The sequence below is a fragment of the Salvelinus namaycush genome, chromosome 14, assembly GCF_016432855.1.
Source record: "Salvelinus namaycush isolate Seneca chromosome 14, SaNama_1.0, whole genome shotgun sequence".
NCBI classification, from domain to species: Eukaryota; Metazoa; Chordata; class Actinopteri; order Salmoniformes; family Salmonidae; genus Salvelinus; species Salvelinus namaycush.
In genome coordinates, this window is record NC_052320.1 from 36296460 (window position 1) to 36319754 (window position 23295).

General features: G+C 44.2%; 1 protein-coding gene across 10 annotated transcripts in view; it reads right to left on the bottom strand.

Moving 5' to 3' along the window:
- Positions 1 to 1423: 1423 nt before the first annotated feature.
- LOC120059461 (voltage-dependent L-type calcium channel subunit alpha-1D-like) overlaps positions 1424 to 23295 on the bottom strand; it is an 88121-nt gene continuing 66249 nt past the window's right edge. For 2 of the 10 annotated variants that reach the window (XM_039008522.1, XM_039008519.1), the window contains 25 exons: positions 22906 to 22958; positions 22597 to 22743; positions 22242 to 22443; positions 21908 to 22066; positions 20839 to 20949; positions 20538 to 20621; positions 19448 to 19531; positions 17148 to 17276; positions 16941 to 17006; positions 16751 to 16842; positions 16439 to 16598; positions 16028 to 16155; positions 15055 to 15151; positions 14796 to 14898; positions 14227 to 14328; positions 11949 to 12085; positions 9559 to 9675; positions 8039 to 8415; positions 6666 to 6692; positions 4832 to 4972; positions 4589 to 4749; positions 4356 to 4480; positions 4049 to 4183; positions 3752 to 3937; positions 1424 to 3657 (listed from right to left, as the gene is read on the bottom strand). In XM_039008522.1, coding sequence (XP_038864450.1) covers positions 3370 to 3657; positions 3752 to 3937; positions 4049 to 4183; positions 4356 to 4480; positions 4589 to 4749; positions 4832 to 4972; positions 6666 to 6692; positions 8039 to 8415; positions 9559 to 9675; positions 11949 to 12085; positions 14227 to 14328; positions 14796 to 14898; positions 15055 to 15151; positions 16028 to 16155; positions 16439 to 16598; positions 16751 to 16842; positions 16941 to 17006; positions 17148 to 17276; positions 19448 to 19531; positions 20538 to 20621; positions 20839 to 20949; positions 21908 to 22066; positions 22242 to 22443; positions 22597 to 22743; positions 22906 to 22958 — 3411 coding nt within the window. In that variant the 3' untranslated portion in view covers positions 1424 to 3369. The remainder of the gene's footprint in view (positions 3658 to 3751; positions 3938 to 4048; positions 4184 to 4355; positions 4481 to 4588; positions 4750 to 4831; positions 4973 to 6665; positions 6693 to 8038; positions 8416 to 9558; positions 9676 to 11948; positions 12086 to 14226; positions 14329 to 14795; positions 14899 to 15054; positions 15152 to 16027; positions 16156 to 16438; positions 16599 to 16750; positions 16843 to 16940; positions 17007 to 17147; positions 17277 to 19447; positions 19532 to 20537; positions 20622 to 20838; positions 20950 to 21907; positions 22067 to 22241; positions 22444 to 22596; positions 22744 to 22905; positions 22959 to 23295) is intronic. The other 8 variants (XM_039008528.1, XM_039008525.1, XM_039008529.1 and 5 more) reach the window with 5 other exon arrangements.

Sequence of the window (23295 nt, forward strand, 5' to 3'; positions counted from 1 at the left end):
TGATTTGATCAAGTTCTCTGGGTATTATTCTTACATTTATGTTTACAATTATTTATAGATTTATATGAAGGATTTAAGCTTTTGATAGTCGCCTGAGTTGCCATGCCAATCATGAAAGTGTCTTTGAAGTATGTTGTCTTGATTGAAGTGCCTTAAATGAAGTATGATACATCTTATGGTAATCTATTGATTATTCTAAACTGGGTGGTTCGAGCCCTGAAAGCGGATTGGCTGACAGCCGTGGTATATCAGACCATATACCACAGGTATGACAACATGTATTTGTACTGCTCTAATTACGTTCATAACCAGTTCATAATAGCAATAAGGCACCTCGGGGGTTTGTGGTTTATGGCCAATATACCACGGCTAAAGGCTGTGTCCAGGCACTCAACGTTGCGTCATGCTTAAAGAACATCCCTTAGCCGTGGTATATTGGCCACATACCACACCCCCTTGTGCTTTATTGCTTAATTTGAGCAGAGCTGCAACAATGTTACAGCAGTATTCTCATACGCTTGCATAGTATTAACCCTTATGTTCATGCTAACCTTAACAATGTGACTTCTCAGTCTTAGGGCTCTACTCAATCAGATCAGCTTTAACCGACATCCACATAGTAGTTGTTTTGGCGGTGTCCGAGGTGGGACAGCGTTAGAGCTGTCGAATCCACAAGTGGCTCCCGGCTTTATACCTAAAACAGACATTGCCATTGGCCGCACAGAGTCACATTTAAGAGAAATCCAATGCAGCCTTGTTTACAAGTTCGAACACTGGAATGCGAGATGTAATCTCGGGCCTAGATTAAATCAGATCAAGCGTGAACCGGCGATAGCCAACACCCACACAGCGGATGTTTTGGCAGTGTGAGGTGTAACTGCGTTGGAGCTGTCAGATTGATGAGCAGCTGCTCTTGTGATCATTGTCACGAAGCGGCACCCGTCCCAGTTGCGTTAGAAGTTCAGAACCAGAAAATGTAGGCTATAAAGAAATAATGACGCTCAAAATGAAAATCATTAAACGAAATGAGGATTTCTATCAGCCTAATCCAGGTGTAGATTACATCTCACATTCCAGTGTTCAAACTTGTAAACAAGGCTGCATGGGATTTCTGTTAATGCTACTTCGTGCAACCAATGGCAATGTCTGCTTTAGGTATAAAGGACGCTGGTGGATTCGACATTTCTAACGCAGTTCCACCTTAACATCGTCAAAACAACCACTAGGCGGATGTCGGGTAAAGTGGATCTGATTGAGTGGAGCCCTTGAGCTGATTGAATCTAGGACCTTACATAAACGCTTTGCACACCGATTTTAGCGCAGACTCAACAGCTGTGATTATGAAAATAATATTCTTTAGAAATCCTTGTAAGATTTGATTCTTTTTCTAATTCCTGCCGGCTGAGTACTAGAGCACAGATGCTGTCCTCTGGAGGCATTCAGTGCCTTGGAGTTTATTCAGTTGTGAACATTAGAAAATCACCAGCAGTCCATTGTATTTCCAGGCATATTCAAGACACTAAAGCAAATGTGTTAAAAAAAAACATTACATTTTAAGGTAAAACTAATTTGCTACAAAGTGGAATTAGCTGTAACGTTGAGCAGGTAGAAATCTTCAAGTACAGTGAATCATTTTAACTGTCATTTACACATTCTGTACAGGTTTTAACATTACCATCAACATTTCAATGCATCTTTAAAACAGAAGTAGTCCAAAAAAATAAAGCTGTGAATTGCACAAGTTGTATAACAAACCTTTGCTGTTTCAAGGTTGTCTTTTTTTCAATCATTGGCATACAGTATAAATAAAGATGATTTTAATGGAATATACCGTCACGTATCACTTGGCAGGTCACCGATTCAAAGGTCTCAGTAACGACATACAAGGAAAAGTACAGTCTCACCATCTTAATTACATTTGAAATATACTTGAACCAGTGAAAACTTCTAACGCAGTGGGTATTGTTACCACTATGTCAGGATTTTAACCCCATTCGTCAAAACACCCAGAGAGTGGCCGTCACTATTGGCGGCCATCTTAAAATGCCCTCCACCATTCATGTGTTGAACTGAGAGCGTTGTTCTGTGTTGAGAGAAAGCTGCTAGTTATGCTGAGGAAACCCTAGTAGTTGTAAACAATACTCCATTGGCAAGGAATTTACATTTCGTGCCGCCATTTCACAAAGATCCCTGACGTCTAGGTCAACATGAACCCGGGTCACAAGTTTGGGAAAGCGCATTTTAATTGTACAGCTTTATTGGCAATAGCTGTGTCTTTTAAAGCATATATTTTCTCTTTTGGTGTTTTTTGAAAGAGCACTTTCGTTGGGAGGACAGAAACACATTTCCATGATAGTACCAAGTTGTCCTTATGTATGCCCTTCAGAAGCTGCTTTTATCCAAAGCGTCTTAGTCATTGCGTGCATACATTTTACGTATGGGTGATCCTGGGAATCAAACCCACTAACCTGGCGTTACTATTTTTTTTTCTGTTGGCAGTGAGCTAAGCTGGTAAATGGCAAACCCTATTTCTGTAGAAACATACTGTACGTGCACTTCAGGTAAAGTATTCAACATGATTCCTCTTAAAGTAGTGAAAAAAAGGCTAAACATAAAATATCATTTCATATTCATTCCAAATAAAACGATACTTATCTATTTCATAGGCATGGGGAATATGTTATACCTGTAACGATCCATAAATAACTACATATAAAGTATCTCTTTCAAATAATCGATTTTTCTTAGAGGGTTTAAAATACATCTACAACTTAATAGATTTTCCTTTCATTAAAATATTATGGCTGCTAAGTCATCCCTGAAGATTGATTGGTTGGGCAGGAGTGAGTGTGATATTGGAGTACACCGTTTTCTCATGTTGGTTGGTCACAGTTTCAAAATGCGGTCTGTAAAATGGCCGCCACTCGCCGTCTATGATTGACTACTCTTAGTATCTTTGTGCAGACGGTAAGGCAAACGGGAGGCAGGGGGGATATGGCTGAGGACTGGAACTTAATTTCACTGATATGTGATTTCTGTATGAAGTCGTTGAGGAGGAAACCCAACATTACTGCATCCCCTTTGGGACAACCCCCTCTTTCACTCTGTTTCATTGGGTGCTGCAAAACAGACAGAGGAAGGGGCGGGACTCCTCTGAAGTTGGATCTTTGGCGTGCCACTCCATCCCTCCACTCCTCTCCAGCTGGCAGTGTTTTCATCCAGAAAGAAAGGCACTTTGTTCTCTTGTTTGTTTGTATGGTTGTTGGCTGCATCCAAGAGGCACATCACTCCCTATATAGTGCACTAGAAGCACACTGTAGGGAATAGGGTGCCATGTCAGACGCAGCCTGTGTCTAGTGTGAGTGACTGCTATAGGGTGCTGATGCATATCATCTCATCAGTCAGATCCTCCTCGTATTTCCCGCGTGTGTCCGGCTCCTCATCGCTGTAGTCCTCGAGATTGCGCTCCCTGAGGCTCGTGGAAGTCACTGTGTCCGTTGCCCCCGCCCCATTACCCATACTGCCGTTCAGCAGGTTGCTGGCAGCACTCTCCATCTCGTCGATGGTCATCTCGCAGGCGTCCGCGATCTCGTGCTTGGTCGCCGACACAAACTTGGGGTCCTTGGCGTATTTCCCCAGTCCTTCTGAAATCAACACCTGAAACAGAGGGAAAAATGTATCATTCAATCAATAAAAGTGTGTGTGTGTGTGTGTGTGTGTGTGTGTGTGTGTGTGTGTCAAGGCTACTCACAGCCTCCACTAGGCTGTTAGCACTGCCTCTGTTCTGGTGGTACTGCCTGCGGTATTCTGGTGGGATCTGGAGCTGTGAGGGGGAGTAGGTACGGCTTAGGGGGGCTTCTGGGGCGTCAGTATACCAGGTGCTCCTTCTCACAGAGCCAGGGGTGCTACTCACACTGCTCAGCCCACGCCAGTCCACCTGGATAAATACAGACACATGAATCCACACATGTACAGTATCTCTCAATACACTCAGCCATTGCTTACCACACACCAACACACGCGCACACACACACACACACACACACACCTGGATGAGGGGTGTGTAGTAATGGGAGTGGTCCCTGCTGCTGGGGGAGACGGGGGGCGTGGCCCAGGAGCGTAGAGAGCGTGATGGAGAGAGACGCTGGACTCTGCTGGAGTCCAGGCCAGCCACCGCCATCACCTTGACAACAGATTAATGAAGGGGTTAAAGGGGGTCAAACCATACCTTTATTCTATTGCCTAAATGAAGACTGGTACATATTGTATGTGTAGTGAGTCCTGCCTTGCATATTTCGGTGCATATACCGGTAAGCATCAGTTTGGTTGTGTGTGTCTGGTTCAGTGGTACCTACCTGCTGCTGCAGCAGATGCAGGGGTAGAGCTGTTCGAAGGGGAATGGAAGGGGTCAAGGGGATGTCATCGTCTTGGCTGCTTTGTTTCCGCAGACAATGAAAGTTGAATGAGGGTCGGTGGAGGGCTAGAGGTTCAAACACAAGAGAGACCCTTTTTTGTTACAGCTATGGGTCGTAATTACAAGTGTTACATCATCCTCTTTATCAGCCAATCAGTGACCAAGGAACCTCACCCTGGGGTGTAGAGGGGAGCAACCTTTGCTTCGGCGACCACCCACCATCCTGGTAAACGGATTGCTGGTGGTCATCATAGACACTGTCCGGTTGATGGTAATCCCTGGACGCCTCTGTGTCAAAGTTAGTTTGATGGTCTCGATACTCCTTACGGGACATCCTGAACAACAACATCATCAATAAACAACCACCTTTGTCAACAGCAGTAATAGTAGAGTACATAGTGGTTTCCATGGTGATACCTGTCTTTGTGCAACATGATATCATCCTCCTGGTACTCCTCCCCGCTGAAGTATTCTCCAGAGCCCCTGTCATCATCACTGTCTGCCCTCCCTGGCTCCTCTCTACGAACGGTAGGGTAACGAACACCCCCTGATTCTGACCTGAGGTCAAAAGGTCAAAGGTTCAACCAGAAGTTGAGGTGCGATTGAGGAAAAAGTGACGTAACTGTACATACAGATCACAGACTAAAGCCCTGCATTTGAACGAAGATACAGATGAATTCGTCAAATGGTTTACAACCGTAATCAATAGTATATCATTCATGTTTTGGGAGGGGTGTTGCTCACAGCTCATTATAAACCAATGAAATATTGGGGTCGTTAACTTCTTATGGCTGGGGGCAGTATTGAGTAGCTTGGATGAATAAGGTGCCCAGAGTAAACTGCCTGCTACTCAGGCCCAGGAGCTAAGATATGCATATTATTAGTAGATTTGGATAGAAAACACTCTGAAGTTTCTAAAACTGTTTGAATGATGTCTGTGAGTATAACAGAACTCATATGGCAGGCAAAAACCTGAGAAAAAAATCCAACCAGGAAGTGGTAAATCTGAGGTTTCTAGGTTTGCCTATCCAATATACAGTGTCTATAGGGTCATATTGTACTTCCTAAGGCTTCCACTAGATGTCAACAGTCTTTAGAACCTTGTTTCAGGCTTCTACTGTGAAGGATGAGGAAATGAGAGCTGTTTCAACCAGGTGTCTGGCAGAGTGCCATGAGCTCACTCAGGCGCGCCCCCGTGAGAGGTAGTTGCGTTCCTTTTCGTTTCTAAAGACAAAGGAATTCTCCGGTTGAAACATTATTGAAGATTTATGTTAAAAACATCCTAAAGATTGATTCTATACATCGTTTGACATGTTTCTACGAACTGTAATGGAATTTTTTGACTTTTCATCTGGCCTGCGCGTCATGAATTTGGATTTTTGAACTAAACGCGCGAACAAAAAGGAGGTATTTGGACATAAATTATGGACTTTATCGAACAAAACAAACATTTATTGTGGAACTGGGATTCCTGGGAGTGCATTCTGATGAAGATCATCAAAGGTAAGTGAATATTTATAATGCTATTTCTGACTTCTGTTGATTCCACAACATGGCAGGTACCTGTATGGCTTGGTTTTGTGTCTGAGCGCCGTACTCAGATTATTGCATGGTGTGCTTTTTCCGTAAAGTTTTTTTGAAATCTGACACAGCGGTTGCATTAAGGAGAAGTTTATCTAAAGTTCCATGTCTAACACTTGTATCTTTTATCAATGTTTATTATGAGTATTTCTGTAAATTGATGAGGCTCTCTGCAAAATCACCGGATGTTTTGGAGGCAAAACATTACTTTACATAACGCGCCAATGTAAACTAAGATTTTTGGATATAAATATGAACTTTATCGAACAAAACATACATGTATTGTGTAACATGAAGTCCTATGAGTGTCATCTGATGAAGATCATCAAAGGTTAGTGATTCATTTTATCTCTATTTCTGCTTTTTGTGACTCCTCTCTTTGGTTGGAAACATGGCTGTGTTTTTCTGTGACTAGGTACTGACCTAACATAATCAGATGGTGTGCTTTCGTCGTAAAGCCTTTTTGAAATCGGACACTGTGGTGGGATTAACAACAAGTTTATCTTTAAAATGGTGTAAAATACTTGTATGTTTGAGGAATTTTAATTATGAGATTTCTGTTTGAATTTGGCGCGCTGCACTTTCACTGGCTGTTGTCAAGTCGATCCCATTAACGGGATCTCAGCCGTAAGAAGTTTTAAGGGGTGATACAGTAGTTTCATACACATACCTAATGTAGGTCTCATAGTAGCGCCTCCTGTCCAAGCAAGTGGTGGTGAAGGGAATTTGCATTTGGGACAAGGGAGGTGAATGACAAAGACAAGACACAATCCGTAATGTGAGACAAACAGAAATAATAATCCGAGACATATGAAACAATAAACATGACCACCAAAAAAGGGCGAAACATCATAGAAATAACACCACAGGTAACATACTATCTATGTATCATACGTGTGTAGAGTAGATTTGGTGATGATTCAACCTGCAGTAAGAGATGGTCAGATGATATAAAGTATTGTGATGAATAAGAAAGGTAGGTGGATGGATACAGAGGAAACTGGGAGCGGTGAGGTCAGGTGGTCATGAATGAATGAATGGGTGTGTGTGTGTGTGTGTGTGTGTGTGTGTGTGTGTGTGTGTGTGTGTGTGTGTGTGTGTGTGTGTGTGTGTGTGTGTGTGTGTGTGTGTGTGTGTGTGTGTGTGTGTGTGTGTGTGTGTGTGTGTGTTGCTGATAAATACACACAATTCCCGGATTTTGACATGAAGACCTCTTAGGCTCTATTCAATCCGTATCGCTGAAGTTCCTCGTTGCAGCGTGATTGAAATTGAAAGGCAATGTTCCCGCGTTAGCGTTCACGGTGAACGCTGCATATGTCGGCTTAATCTGATATTTATTTTACATTTCTATTGCGCAATCGGTAACGCTTCAGCTAGATAGATTGAATAGAGACCCTAGTGGTGCAAGAATTAACGGTACTGAAAAGATCCATTCTATGGGTGTCAGGGTAATGGAGTAAAAAGTACATTATTTTCTTTAGGAATGTAGTGAAGTAAAAGTAAAAGTTGTCATAAATATTAAAGTAAAGTACAGATACCCCCCAAAACTACTTAAGTAGTCCTTTAAAGTATTTTTACTTAAGTACTTTACAACACTGGCGCTCCACAGCTCCTAGGCATTACGCAAGCAGGTAACCAGTGTGCTCATCACACATGAAATCACAACTAAAATAATCAACTAGTTCATTACCAGCATTCAATGACTACTGCATTAAAGATGGAGAGAACCATAATATTTTGGGGGGGGCTCATCCCAAGTGGTGCAGCGGTCTAAGGCACTGCATCTCAGTGCTAGAGGCGTCACTACAGACCCTGGTTCAATCCCAGGCTGTACCCCAACTGGGCCGTGATTGGGAGTCCCAAAGGGCGGCGCACAATAGGCCCAGTGTCGTCCGGGTTAGGGTTTGGCCGGGGTAGGCCATCATTTATATAATGATGTCAGTTAAGAATTTGTTCTTAACTGACTTGCCTAGATAAATAAGAGACCTCAAAAGACCTCTTTTACCAGAGAGACCTAGCCAAGAAAGAAGAATCTTAAGTTACCTTGCAGATTGGACCGTGGTGTGGGTGTCGAAGTCAACAATCTTGCGGTGCGAGCTGGAAGAGGGTGCCCCATTAGCGGACGGGTGGTCACGGTGAAGACAGCGGCGCTGCCCCCCGTTGGTCAGGGAGGGCACAGGGTGCATGTTGGCATTGTTAAGGTTGGCGTTTGAGGATATGGGGGATTTGGGGTAGTAGTAGTTGTACCAGTGGGGTTCGCCTGCCCTCTCCTCAGAGCCGACCTGGGAGGGCTCCCCGGAGGCGTGGCAGGAAGGCGGAGGGACCTGGAGGGGCCGCTGAGTGACGTTTGTCTGGTGGGCGGAACCCCGGTGGTCCCCGTTAACGTGATTGGTGTGGTTGGAGAAGATCACGCCGTTCCTCTGTAGAGACAACACTGTCAGAACCGACAGTACAAATGACCATAATAAACAGTGACTAAACTTAACCAATGGTTTTGGATCTGTCCTGGTGGCAGGGCACTTTGTCATTGAGGTCTTAATTCCAATCTTCACTAAATGATGTTCAACAGATAATGAAGGTATAAAACTAACCGTGCATTTCGTGTTTGTGCTAAACATGCTATGAAAGAGGACTGCCTTTAAAAACCACTGTGTTGAACAACTCTGTCATCTGCATGCTCTGGGTTCACAGGCAATATGAGTGTTATTGTATCAAATGGAGGGAGCCGGAAGCGAACCCGGGTCACGAGTCATGTTTGGTTAAGGTTAGGGTTAGGGAATGGGTTAGCTAACATGCTAAGTAGCTAAAAAGTAGTAAGTACTGTAGTGGCAGGGTGGCTAATTAGCTAAAATGCTAAAGTTGTCCATGATGAGATTCGAACACGCAACCTTTGGGTTGCTAGAAGTTTAAAGATAACGTAACTATCCTTGACATTTAGTTATGAGTCAATTAACCTGATGACAGCTGCCATGGGTGGGTTTAAGCTTACGTAACCTAGCTCTCTCAGCAAACTTCCCCTACTGCTAACAAGCACACTATGAACATGCAGTCCCTAACAGGCAAGCAAGCTCTTCCCAAACGGTGGGCCAACAAAGGACCTGTTTTAATAGGCACTTGATTTAGCGCACCCAGCAACCACAGAGTTCGAGACCATTCCATTGGCTGTAAAATGCTAACCCTGCCCACTGAACGTGTCGGGCGAGCTAAATCAAGCGCGCTTATTGAATGAACTGGGACAGTGATTCAGTGGCGGTTCTAGACCATTTCAACTGGGGGGGGCCAAGCTGGGGCCAGTTGTACTGTTAGAGGGGCCAGTTACATTAGACGTTATTGTTGTCACATCGTTTTCTTCACTGCATTGCAGGCATTAGCAGGCAAAATACCATGTTCATAATCACCATCGTTGCCACTGTCTAATAACGGATGTAAAAAAAAGAACGATAGCAAAAATTTGTTATGTCAAAATTATTTCATACTCCACATTTAGAGGGTCCAAAATTGTTGTCACAGGGGCACTGCCCCCCCCCCCCCCCCCCCCAAGAACCGCTAGTGCAGTGATTTACCCGATAAATCTCGTCGCTGTCTTCTGCGTTAATGTCTACAAGGCCCTCGTCTTGCAGGTCACATGATATGACTCGGCGGATTTCAGGCCCAATATCATGCAGTGTGCGGAGACCGGCCTGCAATAACAACAAGAGAGCAGTTGAGCGCCGGCAGGAACACAAACACAGAGATACACACATGTGAACTGTACACACAAAGACCCTCAGACCAGACATACTGAGGAACACAAACACAGAGATACACACGTGAACTGTACACACAAAGACCCTCAGACCAGACATACTGAGGCGCTTTGTAAAGCTATAGATAATGCGGGGTGTGTGCACAGCACTGTTCTCTTTATCTCTCATAAGAAAAGGGATAGTCTGCAGCTATAAGCATGGCCAGAGGTGAAATAGCAAAGTGCAGGCCAGAGAAGCGGCATTGTTTGTTCAGGTGCAGTGGCCTGCTGCTTTGTCGATGTCCTGTGGTGATTGGGCAAAGCACTACTCAGTGTGATTTATCGCTAACTAGCAGTTACATATTGTTCACCCTTATCAATGTGTTATTATCTTACTAAAATAGCACCCATATTTGGGTTTGTAAGTCATGTCATCAGTTGTTGTTTCCAAGGTCATTATCTTTTGAGTTGTACAGGTACAGTTGAAATCGCAAGTTTATATACACTTAGGTCAGAGTCATTAAAACTCGTTTTTCAACCACTCCACAAATTTCTTGTTAAAAAACTATTGTTTTGGCAAGTTGGTTACGACATCTACTTTGTGCATGACAGAAGTAATTTTTCCAACAATTGTTTACAGACAGATTATTTCACTTATAATTCACTGTATCACAATTTCAGTGGGTCAGAAGTTTACATACACTAAGTTGACTGTGCCTTTAAACAGCTTGGAAAATTCCAGAAAATTATGTCATGACTTTAGAAGCTTCTGATAGGCTAATTGACATCATTTGAGTCAAATGAAGGTGTACCTGTGGATGTATTTCAAGGCATACCTTCAAACTCAGTGCCTCTTTGCTTGACATCATGGGAAAATCAAAAGAAATCAGCCAAGACTTCAGAAAAAAAATTGTAGACCTCCACAAGTCTGGTTCATCCTTGGGAGCAATTTCCAAACGCCTGAAGGTACCACGTTCATCTGTACAAACAATAGTACGCGAGTATAAACACCATGGGACCACGCAGCCGTCTTACCGCTCAGGAAGGAGACGCGTTCTGTCTCCTAGAGATGAACGTACTTTGGTGCGAAAAGTGCAAATCAATCCCAGAACAACAGCAAAGGACCTTGTGAAGATGCTGGAGGAAACAGGTACAAAAATATCTGTATCCACAGTAAAATGAGTCCTATATCGACATTACCTGAAAGGTCGCTCAGCAAGGAAGAAGCCACTGCTCCAAAACCTCCATACAAAAGCCAGACTACGATTTGCAACTGCACATGGGGACAAAGATCGTACTCTTTGGAGAAATGTCCTCTGGTCTAATGAAACAAAAATAGCACCGTTTGGCCATAATGACCATCGTTATGTTTGGAGGAAAAAATGGGATGCTTGCAAGCCGAAGAACACCATCCCAACCGTGAAGCACGGGGGTGGCAGCATCATGTTGTGGGGGTGCTTTGCTGCAGGAGGGACTGGTGCACTTCACAAAATAGATGGCATCATGAGGATGGATAATTATGTGAATATATTGAAGCAACATCAGTCAGGAAGTTAAAGCTTGGTAGCAAATGGGTCTTCCAAATGGACAATGACCCCAAGCATACTTCCAAATTTGTGGCAAAATGGCTTAAGGACAACAAAGTCAAGGTATTGGAGTGGCCATCAGAAAGCCCTCAATCCTATAGAAAATTTGTGGGTAGAACTGACAAAGTGTGTGCGAACAAGGAGGCCTACAAACCTGACTCAGTTACACCAGCTCTGTCAGCAGGAATGGGCCAAAATTCACCCAACTTATTGTGGGAAGCTTGTGGAAGGCTACCTGAAACGTTTGACCCAAGTTAAACAATTTTAAAGGCAATGCTACCAAATACTAATTGAGTGTATGTAAACTTCTGACCCACTGGGAATGTGATGAAAGAAACAAAAGCTGAAATAAATAATTCTCTCTACTATTATTCTGACATTTCATATTCTTAAAATAAAGGGGTGATCCCAACTGACCTAAAAAAGGGGATTTTTACTAGGATTAAATGTCAGGAATTGTGAAAAACTGAGTTTAAATGTATTTGGCTAAGGTATATGTAAACTTCCGACTTCAACTTGAGCTGCAGTTGAAAAATATTGACTTGCGTTACATACATATTGGCCATAATAGTGGAGTTTTGTTAGTGTTTACAACCCTAGAGGAGGTAAATTGGTACAGTCCAGTACAGAAGTTGAGACTCACCTGGAGGGCGATGGTGGAGTTCAGGCTGGTGAATGAGTTTATTTCCACCAGGCCTTGCTCTTTGCGTTTCTTGAATTTCCTGAAGTAGTCCTGTATCAGGAAGGTGGCATAGAACTTCCCCACGGTTACCTCATCATCTGAGTGAACAGACCACACAAACGCCTCCACTGTCACCACCGCACCACGCCATCACTCACCGTATTATCCATCATTCTTAGGCACCGTAGCTGACTTTCTAGGGACCCCTGAGCTTTGTGCAAAGCAGTCTGTGGCATATAACGTATCAAATATTAAATCAAAAATGCTGAAAACAAAATGGGACTTTAACCAAGCACTACACTGCAGTTCAGTTTCTACCAGACCAGTGTGACAGCGTCAGCGGCTTCTCAGCTCTCTTCCTGGATCTGGATCTGTGGTGACAGAGAACATAGCCGAGCACAGGCCTGACCTTCTGACAGACAGCCAACAGAAACAGCCAGCAAAACATCAGCACACCAGTCCTCTCAAAACAACACCAGCAGCTCTACCCACTAGAGAGCATCTGTGGCATTATCAAAATATGAACAGATCTGAAACGTAGAATTGTAAACAACAAAGAGACACTAGCCTCAACTCAATACAGCCACAACCTTATATTCACAATCACATCTCACTAAAGTCTACCACACAGCTAGCTACACATCCAACTACAGCACTGCTGTTATTACCTAAGGCTTAGCTAGCTACAGTACAGGGATACCGCCACAGTTAAGAAGCATCTAACAAGAAGACAATACAGCAGAGAGACTAGTATATCTAAGCTGTGAAAAGCGACGCGCAGGCCAGGGAAGCAGTAGAGAACAGAGGAAGCAGCGGTCTGTGTCACTCAGCTAGCTAGTAAGCAGACTGGGGACACAAGGCACAGGAGAGAGCGGCAACAATAGTTTCATGCCACCGGCCAAAAACGGAACTGCTGCAGGAAATTCCGGACGGCAGAGAGAGAGAAAGAGACTAGGGAAGAGGAGGGAGAGGAGGAGGGAAAGCTGTGGAGAAGAGAAGCTTAGCCAGAAAGAGAGAGAGATCAAGACGAGTTAGTAGTTATAGCAGAGCATGCAGTGCTAGAACGAGCCAAGCATCAGAGCCAAAGCATCAGAGCCAAAGCACAAAGCATAGTGTAGCAAATGACAACTAGGAAAATAAAATGAATACGACGAATAGGGGTGGGTTGCAGCAAACTAGAGAACAGTGAAAACATCACAGGTTGGTCAACACCAGCACAGCATGGCACGATAGACTGTTTAGGACAGTACGGCTCAGGACAACCAAGTGGGAGACAACAAAAGAACACACAGCAAAACAGTTGAGCATGGCATTGCACAGAAACACATGGGTGCTGTGAGTCCGCGTCCTAACCGGAATCATATTCCCTCCCTTCCTATAAAGAACACTACTAAGTGCACAAGAAAGTGAATAGGGTGCCATATCAGATTGAACCTGGCCTGACTATCAATAGGGAGTCAGTGAGCATTTTCAGGGTCGCTGTCAATAATGGCCGATCCCTGGCTGTGACCCCACTCTCTGAGGGTGTCGCAGGGGGAGCGGGGTATGCAACAAAACAAAAAACATTTCCATTTCACACCACACACTTGTACAGGTTACAGACTTATAGAAGCACCCCCTATTTGACCTTTGATATGAGCACACTCGGTATGGATGGAAAGATAAGAGTCAGATAAGGTGAGTTCCTCTGAACTGAAGTGACTGTCTGCTCCTCTATCTGATCCTGCTCTTATCTGTGGTCAAACGACTAGGCTTTAACGGCTATTGACACATGAAAACAGGAAGAGAGGACTCGACTGCCTGTCAATAATTAGTCTACGCAAACTGTTTCACTAGAAGGTCAGCATTACAATGGATCACTAATGTCAATGAATGAGTTGATCCTTAATGTGGGACTGCTAATAACCTATGCTGTTAGCGATCCATGTACCTCTATGCAACAAGTCCCATGAATGTATTGTGTGTAATACCACTGCTGAGGGAAAGCTTTGTCGCGGGTCAGCCTGGAGTATAGGGTTGCCACCCTGACCTCACACACACAGTGCATAAGCAATACCACTGCTTATGCATGTGCGTCTGCACAGCGCATTTGTATGTTTAACGTGTACATACCAAATGAGTGTGGGTGCGCAGGGCAGTCTGCCACATCTCTGTAGCCAGGCTAGCCATGAGGTAACGCTACATCTACCGTCCAGTTAGTGGAGACAGACGTCACAGAGGCTGGAGCCATTCTACTGACCGCCAGCAGGGGGCACCACTTGGTCCAGCAGCTTCATGCTGGTCCTCTTCCAGATCTTCTTGATGACCGCTCGCAACTCCTCATTGGCCTGCTCCAGGTTGCCTAGGAAATCAAACACTCGGTAAATGTTTTTGGACCAATCAAACCAGCCATTTAGCGGGCCACTGTATAAGAGTATTTTGAGTACAGAACATTCTGAGAAACTGTATGACGACTGTGCGTCCTCATTCAGACATTGTCACTGTGTCAGCTCCCAGCAGCACCCTCTTGTGGCTACAGGCAGTACTAAATCCCCTACTATAAAAAGGAAGTGTCATTTTTTTACCTTTATTTAACTGGGCAAGTCAGTTACGAACAAATTCTTCTTTTCAATGACGGCCTAGGAACAGCGGGTTAACTGCCTTGTTCAGGGGCAGAACGACAGATTTTTACCTCGTCAGCTCTGGGATTCGATCTAGCAACCTTTCGGTTACTGACCCAACGCTCTAACCGCTAGGCTATGCCACGCTCGCCTATCCTCAAAGGTGAATGTCCACAGCAGCTGGTGCTGCGATGACCGCACTGCTCACCTTCGGTCTTGATCTTCAGAGCGGTCCTCACCAAGGCAAACAGGGTGGCGTTAAACATGACCGTGCCATCACTGTTCAGGGGCATGTTCATGGCAACCAATCTCTGTAAGGAGTTACGGTTATGCAATGTGTGAGTTAACCAGGGCAAGGTTGAGCCCACAAAAATGAACACCTCGTGTAAAATGTGTGTGTAACGTGTGTAGTGTTTGTGCTGTGTGTTGAATACACTGTGTGTGTTTGCGTGGGTGCGTAAGCACACCTTGCAGGCCACTCTGTGTGGACACAGCTTGCCGAAGCCGAGAGGAGGCTGGATGCGTCTCAGCAAGGTAACCACATCCAGATGCTTTATCCTGCCCCTGAAAGAGACAGAAACACCAACGCTGAAGGTAACACACTCCCGACAGCAACACACTCCCGACAGCAACACCAAATACAGAAACAACACAGTGAGAACTAATGTAGATGAATGACTGCAGGTGTGTGTGTGTGTGTGTGTGTGTGTGTGTGTGTGTGTGTGTGTGTGTGTGTGTGTGTGTGTGTGTGTGTGTGTGTGTGTGTGTGTGTGTGTGCACAGTGGTGTAAAGTCACTTAGTAAAAATACTTTGAAATACTACTTAAGTCATTTTTCTGTACTTTACTATTTATATATTTGACAACTTTTACCTCACTACATTCATAAAGAAAATATGTACTTTTTACTCCCATATATTTTCCCTGATACCCCAAAATACTTGTTACATTTCGAATGCTCAGGCAGGACAGCAATATAGTCCAATTCACAAACTTATCAATTTAGCATATTGTCATCCCTACTGCCTCTGATCTGGCGGACTCACTAAACACAAATACTGCGTTTGTAAATGATGTCTGAGTGTTTGAATGTCCCCTTAACTGTCAATACATTTACAAAAAAATTCTGTCTGGTTTTAATATATCTACTTGGAACCATAAGGGTTCTACCTGGAACCAACAAGGGTTCTTCAAAGGGTTCTCCTATGGGGACAGCTGAAGAACCCTTTTAGGTTCTAGATAGCACCTTTTTTTTATTCCTTAAGTACATTTAAAACCAGATACTTTTACCCAAGTAATATTTTACTCGGTGACTTTCACTTTTTACATGAGTCATTTTCTATGAAGGTATTTTTATTTTTACTCAAGTATGACAATTGAGTACTTTTCCCACCACCGTGTGTGTGTGTGTCCTGTATGTCCAGATGTTAATACAGACTCACTTAGCCTCAGGGTCGTACTCAGACCAGATCCTTTTAAACTCATCCAGGTGGTGAGGGCCCAGAATGGACCAATCACGCGTCAGATAGTCAAAGTTGTCCATGATGACAGCCACAAACAGGTTGATGATCTGAAACAGAGGCAGTAAAACACTCAGTGGACATGTTTAACTATTCTTGTGGGGACCAGAAGTCCCCACGAGGTCAAATGCTATTTCTAGGGGGTTTAGGATTAAGGTTAGAATTAGTGTTAGGGTTAGAATTACATTTAGGGTTAAGGTTAGGTTTTTGGGTTAGGGTTAAGGTTAGTGTAAATAGGATTTTGAATGGGACTGAATTGTGTGTCCCCACGAGGTTAGCTGTACAAGACTTTGTGTGTGTGTGTGTCTACATGCTGTGTGTATGTGTGTGTACCAGGAAGGCGCAGAGCATGTAGAAGCTGATGAAGTAGATGACGGCGAATCCGCTGCCACAGGTTCTCTCCTCTCCGGGGTTGTAGTCTGACTCGGAGTCACACAGCTTCCCTGGCAGACATGCCAGCATGATCTCCTGCCACGCCTCGCCTGTAGCACACCTGAGAACATTCAAGTCACATTATAACCCCAAAACAACCACAACTACTCACCATCCATAACCGCACGCGCGTACGTTTGATCTGACGCCAAACGTGTCCCTAGCACACCACAATATGATGACACATAATACACAAACTAGTCGCACACGCACCTGAAGAGCATCAGGACAGCTTGAGGAAAGGTCTGGAAGTTGTTGTTGTGGTTTATCCGTGTGCCGTCTACCATGGCGATCTTTCCGAACACCTGGAACAAACAAACACAGTGTGTTAGGAAGAAACCTGGAAGTCCTGGAGATAAAGCTAATCGTAGTGTCAATTCAAAGAGAAATGGTTGTCAGTTACCTGCATTCCGATAACAGCGTAGATGAAGAACAACATGGCTATCAGGAGGGCAACATAGGGAAGAGCCTAGGAATGAATGCAAAAGAGAGAGAAACGACCATTTCAGGAGTGTGTTCAGACTCAGGAAGAGAAGGTGCACCTTCACCTGTACGGTTACAGTCTGACCCGTATGACTCCGCTGTCGTCCCGGGTAGTTTATTCTCTCACCTGGAAGGACTTGATGAAGGTCCACAGGAGCGTTCGGATGCCCTCCCCTCTGCTGAGCAGCTTGACCAATCGCATGACTCGGAACAAGCGGAAGAATGTGATGGAGATGCGAGCGCTGTCCTCTGTGTTCTGAGACACAGAGACAGAGAGACAGAGAGACAGAGAGACAGAGAGAGAGAGAGAGAGAGAGAGAGAGAGAGAGAGAGAGAGAGACAGAGAGAGAGACAGAGAGACAGAGAGACAGAGAGAGAGACAGAGAGACAGAGAGAGAGAGAGAGGAGACAGAGAGACAGAGAGAGAGAGGAGACAGGAGACAGGAGGTGGAACCTCCATAGGACTGATGGTGCTGCTTTAACACACAGCTAGGAGCAGGCCAGAGATCAACACGCAGTTTGTGTGTGTGTGTGTGGGTGCACATCAGTGCATGTGTGTACGCATTCAGGTAGAGGAACATGCAACAGTCCTTGACTTGTGTCAATGCAATGCATACACAACCACATACATACACATACATACAAGTGTCCCCACTCCTAGGAGTCATACAGGGACGTGTCTCCAGACTCGGCGGGAATGTCCAGACACACGCTTCGTTGGATGACTGCTTAAGACACAAGCAAAACCACAGCATCTACGCGATCCCAGGTCAAACATGAACAAAGGGACACAACAAAAGACTGATAATGAGACGACTATCAACACAAACAAGATCCCAAATCAGAACTGATCTTGTTCATGGTACCGGGCCACAAAACAGGCAAGACATGAAATCCTCACTAAAGAATATCATTCAGAACATATTTCATTCCAAACGAACGTGACGACATGACTGACAACAGAAACAGCTCTGTGCTGAGACGATGACGACGACGACGACGATGAGGAAGAGTGGGGTAGTGGGAGGGGCTTCTTACCACTGGCTCCACAATCACCTTCACCACTGGCAGGGCCTTGAGACCAAAAAGCCTGGGTTAACCACTAACAACTTGACTGCTTCATCACTCATATCACTGATGTCATCAATTAGTCATTGTTATTGGCCTAATGACTTAACTGCTTCACAATGTCATAACATTGCTTCATCGTCGATTCAATCAACCCAGCAAAATATGATCGGAACTTCTTTAATACAGCTCGGGAATCAGAAAACATCCAGAACAGACATGTTACAGTAAGCAACAGTGTCGACCGGACACCATCATCTTTGCCTCTCATGCAAAGCAGAATCACAATAACTTAGCACAGTATGACCACAGTAGCACGTTGGGTACATAAAACGTGCCATTCAATTCTACACAGGTGAAGAAAGAAAACTTTGACCTGTACCAGATAACGAGTGGGTCCCACAAATACGAACTTGGTTGAATATTTCAATCATTGAAGTAAATATCCAGTGTGATTGTCACTCACTGGTCAAACACATTTATGAGAGTATGTTACAAGATGACTAACCTGACTAATAGAATAATATAGTTTCACTTAGCTTACTTACCATGTAGGTAAGACACTGTGTTTTTTGTGTATGTGTGTAAGGCCGTGTGTGTGTTTAGATTTGTGTTCCGAACAGAAGAAAAGACAGGGCCACACAAACTTCACGATGACACACAGTTACAGAACAGCACCAAGCATGGATCACTAATCTAGATAACATATTGGAGGGAGGCATTGCAATAACCCTTAGAGCAGCGGTATTCAAACTTCTTCAGCGGGGGACCCAATTTTTTTCCACTTGAACTTCTGGCGAACCCACCACACCCCAAATCTAATGACACAACCTTAAGAATCGGTACATTTAGATTTTTACGTTAAAAAAAAACTTTCATCCCTCTTATCAAAATGAAAAGAAACCAATCAATACATTTACTCAATTACATTTTTCAACTTTTATATATTGTCCCATACAATAATCTGTACTATTAATATTTAGTCATTTTTGTTCAAATAAAAGTTTATTTGTATCTTTTTTGGCCCCGCTGCAATACCCCAGTGACCCCGACTTTGAATACCGCTGCCTTAGAGTGTTTCAAAACTATCCTATCATTATAGAATCGTATAAATCTGTTGTCATCACATTTATAGACATCACATACCACATTTTGATCTCCAGGGATCATAGGGTTGCATTCACGATTATCAATGCTAGCTAGATAGAGCAACAACTTTCTGAAGAGCTACCTACCATAGTTAACGAACATGTCTGGGACGTGAAACAATTTTGAGATCTTGAATGTAGCCCTGATGTCATTGCAAGGCATTCCCTCCAATAGTGCTACAGGACAAGTGACGTGAAGACGGCTACTTACATTGATCTCTGTGATTGCAATGTCAACGACGCTACCGACAACAATTAAGGCATCAAACGTGTTCCATGCATCAGCGAAATAGTGCTGTAAGCGCCAGCCCATGGACACAAAGAGAAGAGAACAGAAGCAGAAAGAGAGAAAGAGAAGGATAGAGATATGTGAAAATACACATGAGTTAAGACATGAAAGAATACAGCAAGACGTAGAATAAGCGGCTGAGTGGCACTGTCTGTGAGAATACAAAGCGGCCGGTGGTACCTGAATTGGGGAGGACGGGCTCATAGTGTTTGATACCATTCCATAAACTCCATTCCAGCCATTGTCATGAGCCCGTTTTCCCCTCAGCAGGCTTCTGTAATGCATGCCTCTAAGTAGCCCAACTTATACATATGAAACAGTGAAAGAAGTTCTTCTGACTATGATCTGTTATGAGCCCTCTACAACCCTCTATAAGATATTATACGTTTCTCACTGATACAGTGCCTACACAGTGCTGAGTAACTGACCACCATAGACCTAGACCCAACACCAGTCCTGACCAGGGATCATCTCCTAAATTCAGTCGCGGGCCGTTTTTTTCTTGAGCGGTCGGTCAGGGGGCCGGAACATATTTACAAATAATTTGTAGACTGCAAATTGACCGCAAGAAGCCCAAACAGATATAATATTTGACTAAAACATAATCATTTCAAACCTTGCTTACATTTGTATATGATCACGTGTGCCTCTATTATGAGTGGAAGTACTTAGAAACAGATTTCCCAAATACAAATCACTTGGAGTTGATTTCCTGGTGTTTTTATTTTATTTTTATGTCCAAAAATGAAGATGCCAAAAACAAAAATACAAATACATTTAGTTTTTTTGCTCAGAGAACATGGGGACAAATAAAACCATCCGCGGGCCGTGACGCCAGTTGGGGAACCCTGATCAAGACCTATGGGTGACCAGCCCTGACAGAGTTTCCACACCAGGCCAAGGAGCCAACAGACTGGCTTTAGGAGTGAGTCTAGAAAAAGGTGAGGGAGGCAAGGAAGGAAGGAAGGAAGAGAGGAGGCAGAGAGGAGGGCAGGTCTATTACAATACTCACATCTACCTGACTGAGAATGATGTCGACTACGCTGCCGATCACCACCAGGGCATCGAAGACGTTCCAGGCGTCTCCAAAATACCCCTACAGGCCAGGGTACAGTGCGCACCACAGGGGGAGGTAGGGAGAGGGGTAGGATGGTCAGTGGAGGGTAAGAAGTAGAGAGGGAAAGGGTGAGCGGGGGGGTGTTAAGGTCAATACTACAGAGGGAAATGCTTGACAGAAGGACAAGGGGATGAGAGGAGTGAGAGGGGTGAGTTAACTGGTCTATGATACAAGCTGAGAGGCAGGCCTGACTCACCCTGGGTCTGAAGGCAATCAGTTTGAGGATCATCTCCACGGTGAAGACGCCAGTGAAGACCATGTTGAGGACATCCATGGCGTAGTTGAACTGGTAGGACTGGCCATAGTGCTGAGGAAATGGAGAGAGAGGGAGAGAGAGAGGGGGTCGGAGGAAGAGAGAGAAAGGGGCATTGGAGAACAGAAAGAAGGATGATGAGATGGGACTGAGGTACAGACATATATATATATATATATATATATGAGTTAACGAGTCTGACAAAATGTCACAGAACACAGAGAGACACAGAAGGACATAGAGGGACAGAGAAATAGACCCCGACACAGAGACACAGGGAGACACAGAGGGACAGAGAAATAGACCCAGACATAGAGAGAGAACAGAGAGAGGACTATAGAGGGCTATTTAGAGCTATAGAGGGCTATATAGGCATATAGAGGGCTATATAGGGCCATATGGGCATATAGAGGGCTATATAGGCATATAGAGGGCTATATGGGGTTATTTAGAGCTATAGAGGGCTATATAGGCATATAGAGGGCTATATAGGCATATAGAGGGCTATTTAGAACTATAGAGGGCTATATAGGCATATAGAGGGCTATATAGGCATATAGAGGGCTATTTAGGCATATAGAGGGATATTTAGAGCTATAGAGGGCTATATAGGCATATAGAGGGCTATATAGGCATATAGAGGGCTATTTAGAGCTATAGAGGGCTATATAGGCATATAGAGGGCTATATAGGGTCATTTAGAGCTATAGAGGGCTATATAGGCATATAGAGGACTATATAGGGATATTTAGAGCTATATAGGGCTATATAGGCATATAGAGGGCTATTTATATATATAAAGGGCTATATAGGCATATAGAGGGCAATATAGGGCTATTTAGAGCTATAGAGGGCTATATAGGCATATAGAGGGATATAGAGGGCTATTTAGAGCTACAGAGGGCTATATAGGCATATACAGGGCTATAGAGGGCTATACAGTCATATACAGGTCTATATATGGCTATAGAGGCATATATAGGGCTATAGAGGGCTGGCAGTAGGGACTCACCTGGATCGCCAAACACAGTGTGTTGAGGATGATGAGAACGAACATGACGTACTCAAAGCCAGTGGAGTTAACCACATACCAGAACTTATACTGGTAGGGGTTCTTAGGGATGTACCTCCGCAGTGGACGAGCGATCAGAGCATACTCTACACACTGACGCTAGAGAGGGTAGAGAGAACACAGAGTTAATCAAACACACACACACACACACACACACACACACACACACACACACACACACACACACACACACACACACACACACACACACACACACACACACACACACACACACACACACACACACACACACACACACACACACGGCTCTTACCTGGTTTTTGTCCAGCTCACAGTTCTTGTACTCTTTCTCTCCCTGCTCCTGGAAGGTGACGATGACGAAACCGACAAAGATGTTCATCATGAAGAAGGCGATGATGATGATGTAGATGATGAAGAAGATGGAGATCTCCACGCGGTAGTTGTAGATGGGACCCATATTCTCTCTGTTGGAGTCGATGGCCTTGTACAGCAGACTGAGCCACAGAAACAAACGCGCACTAATCAGTGAGACGCTTCGTCAAAGTGAACGTCTGGATACGCATACGTAGGAGTGTGTATGTTCGCGGACGCTTTCGCTGTGTGTGTGTGTGTGCGCGTGCGTGTGTGCATCTGTGAGAGGCTCTTACGCAGGCCAGCCTTCAAACGTAGAGACGGTGAACAGAGCCATCATGGCCATGAGGACGTTGTCAAAGTTGAAGTCACTGTTGTACCAGATCCTCTCCCTGACCGCAGGCAACACTGTGTCGCCATCCTTATACAGAATGTATGTGCCTCTACGCGAGGAGAGAAGAAGAAGTTACACTTTTACACACAGATTGACATATCTGTGTGACACATTAACATACAGACATATGCACACACACACACAATGGTAAGCTTACAATTGTATCCGGCATAGTGCAGGGAGGAAAAAAATGGAGTGCAATCCAACTCACTTGCATTCCTCCGGGCTGGACTTGGCCTCGTCTGTGCAGCGACAGAACTTGCCCTGAGCGAGAGAACAGAAGATTAACAGCTGCTATTCTATCACACACTATCACACACATACAGTTGAAGTCGGAAGTTTACATACACTTAGGTTGGAGTCATTAAAACTTGTTTTTCAACCACTCCACAAATTTCTTGTTAACGAACTATAGTTTTGGCAAGTCGGGTAGGACATCTACTTTGTGCATGACAAGTAATTTTTCCAACAATTGTTTACAGACAGATTATTTCACTTATCATTCACTGTATCACAATTCCAGTGGGTCAGAAGTTTACATACACTCAGCCTTTAAACAGCTTGGAAAATTCCAGAAAATTATGTCATGGCTTTAGAAGCT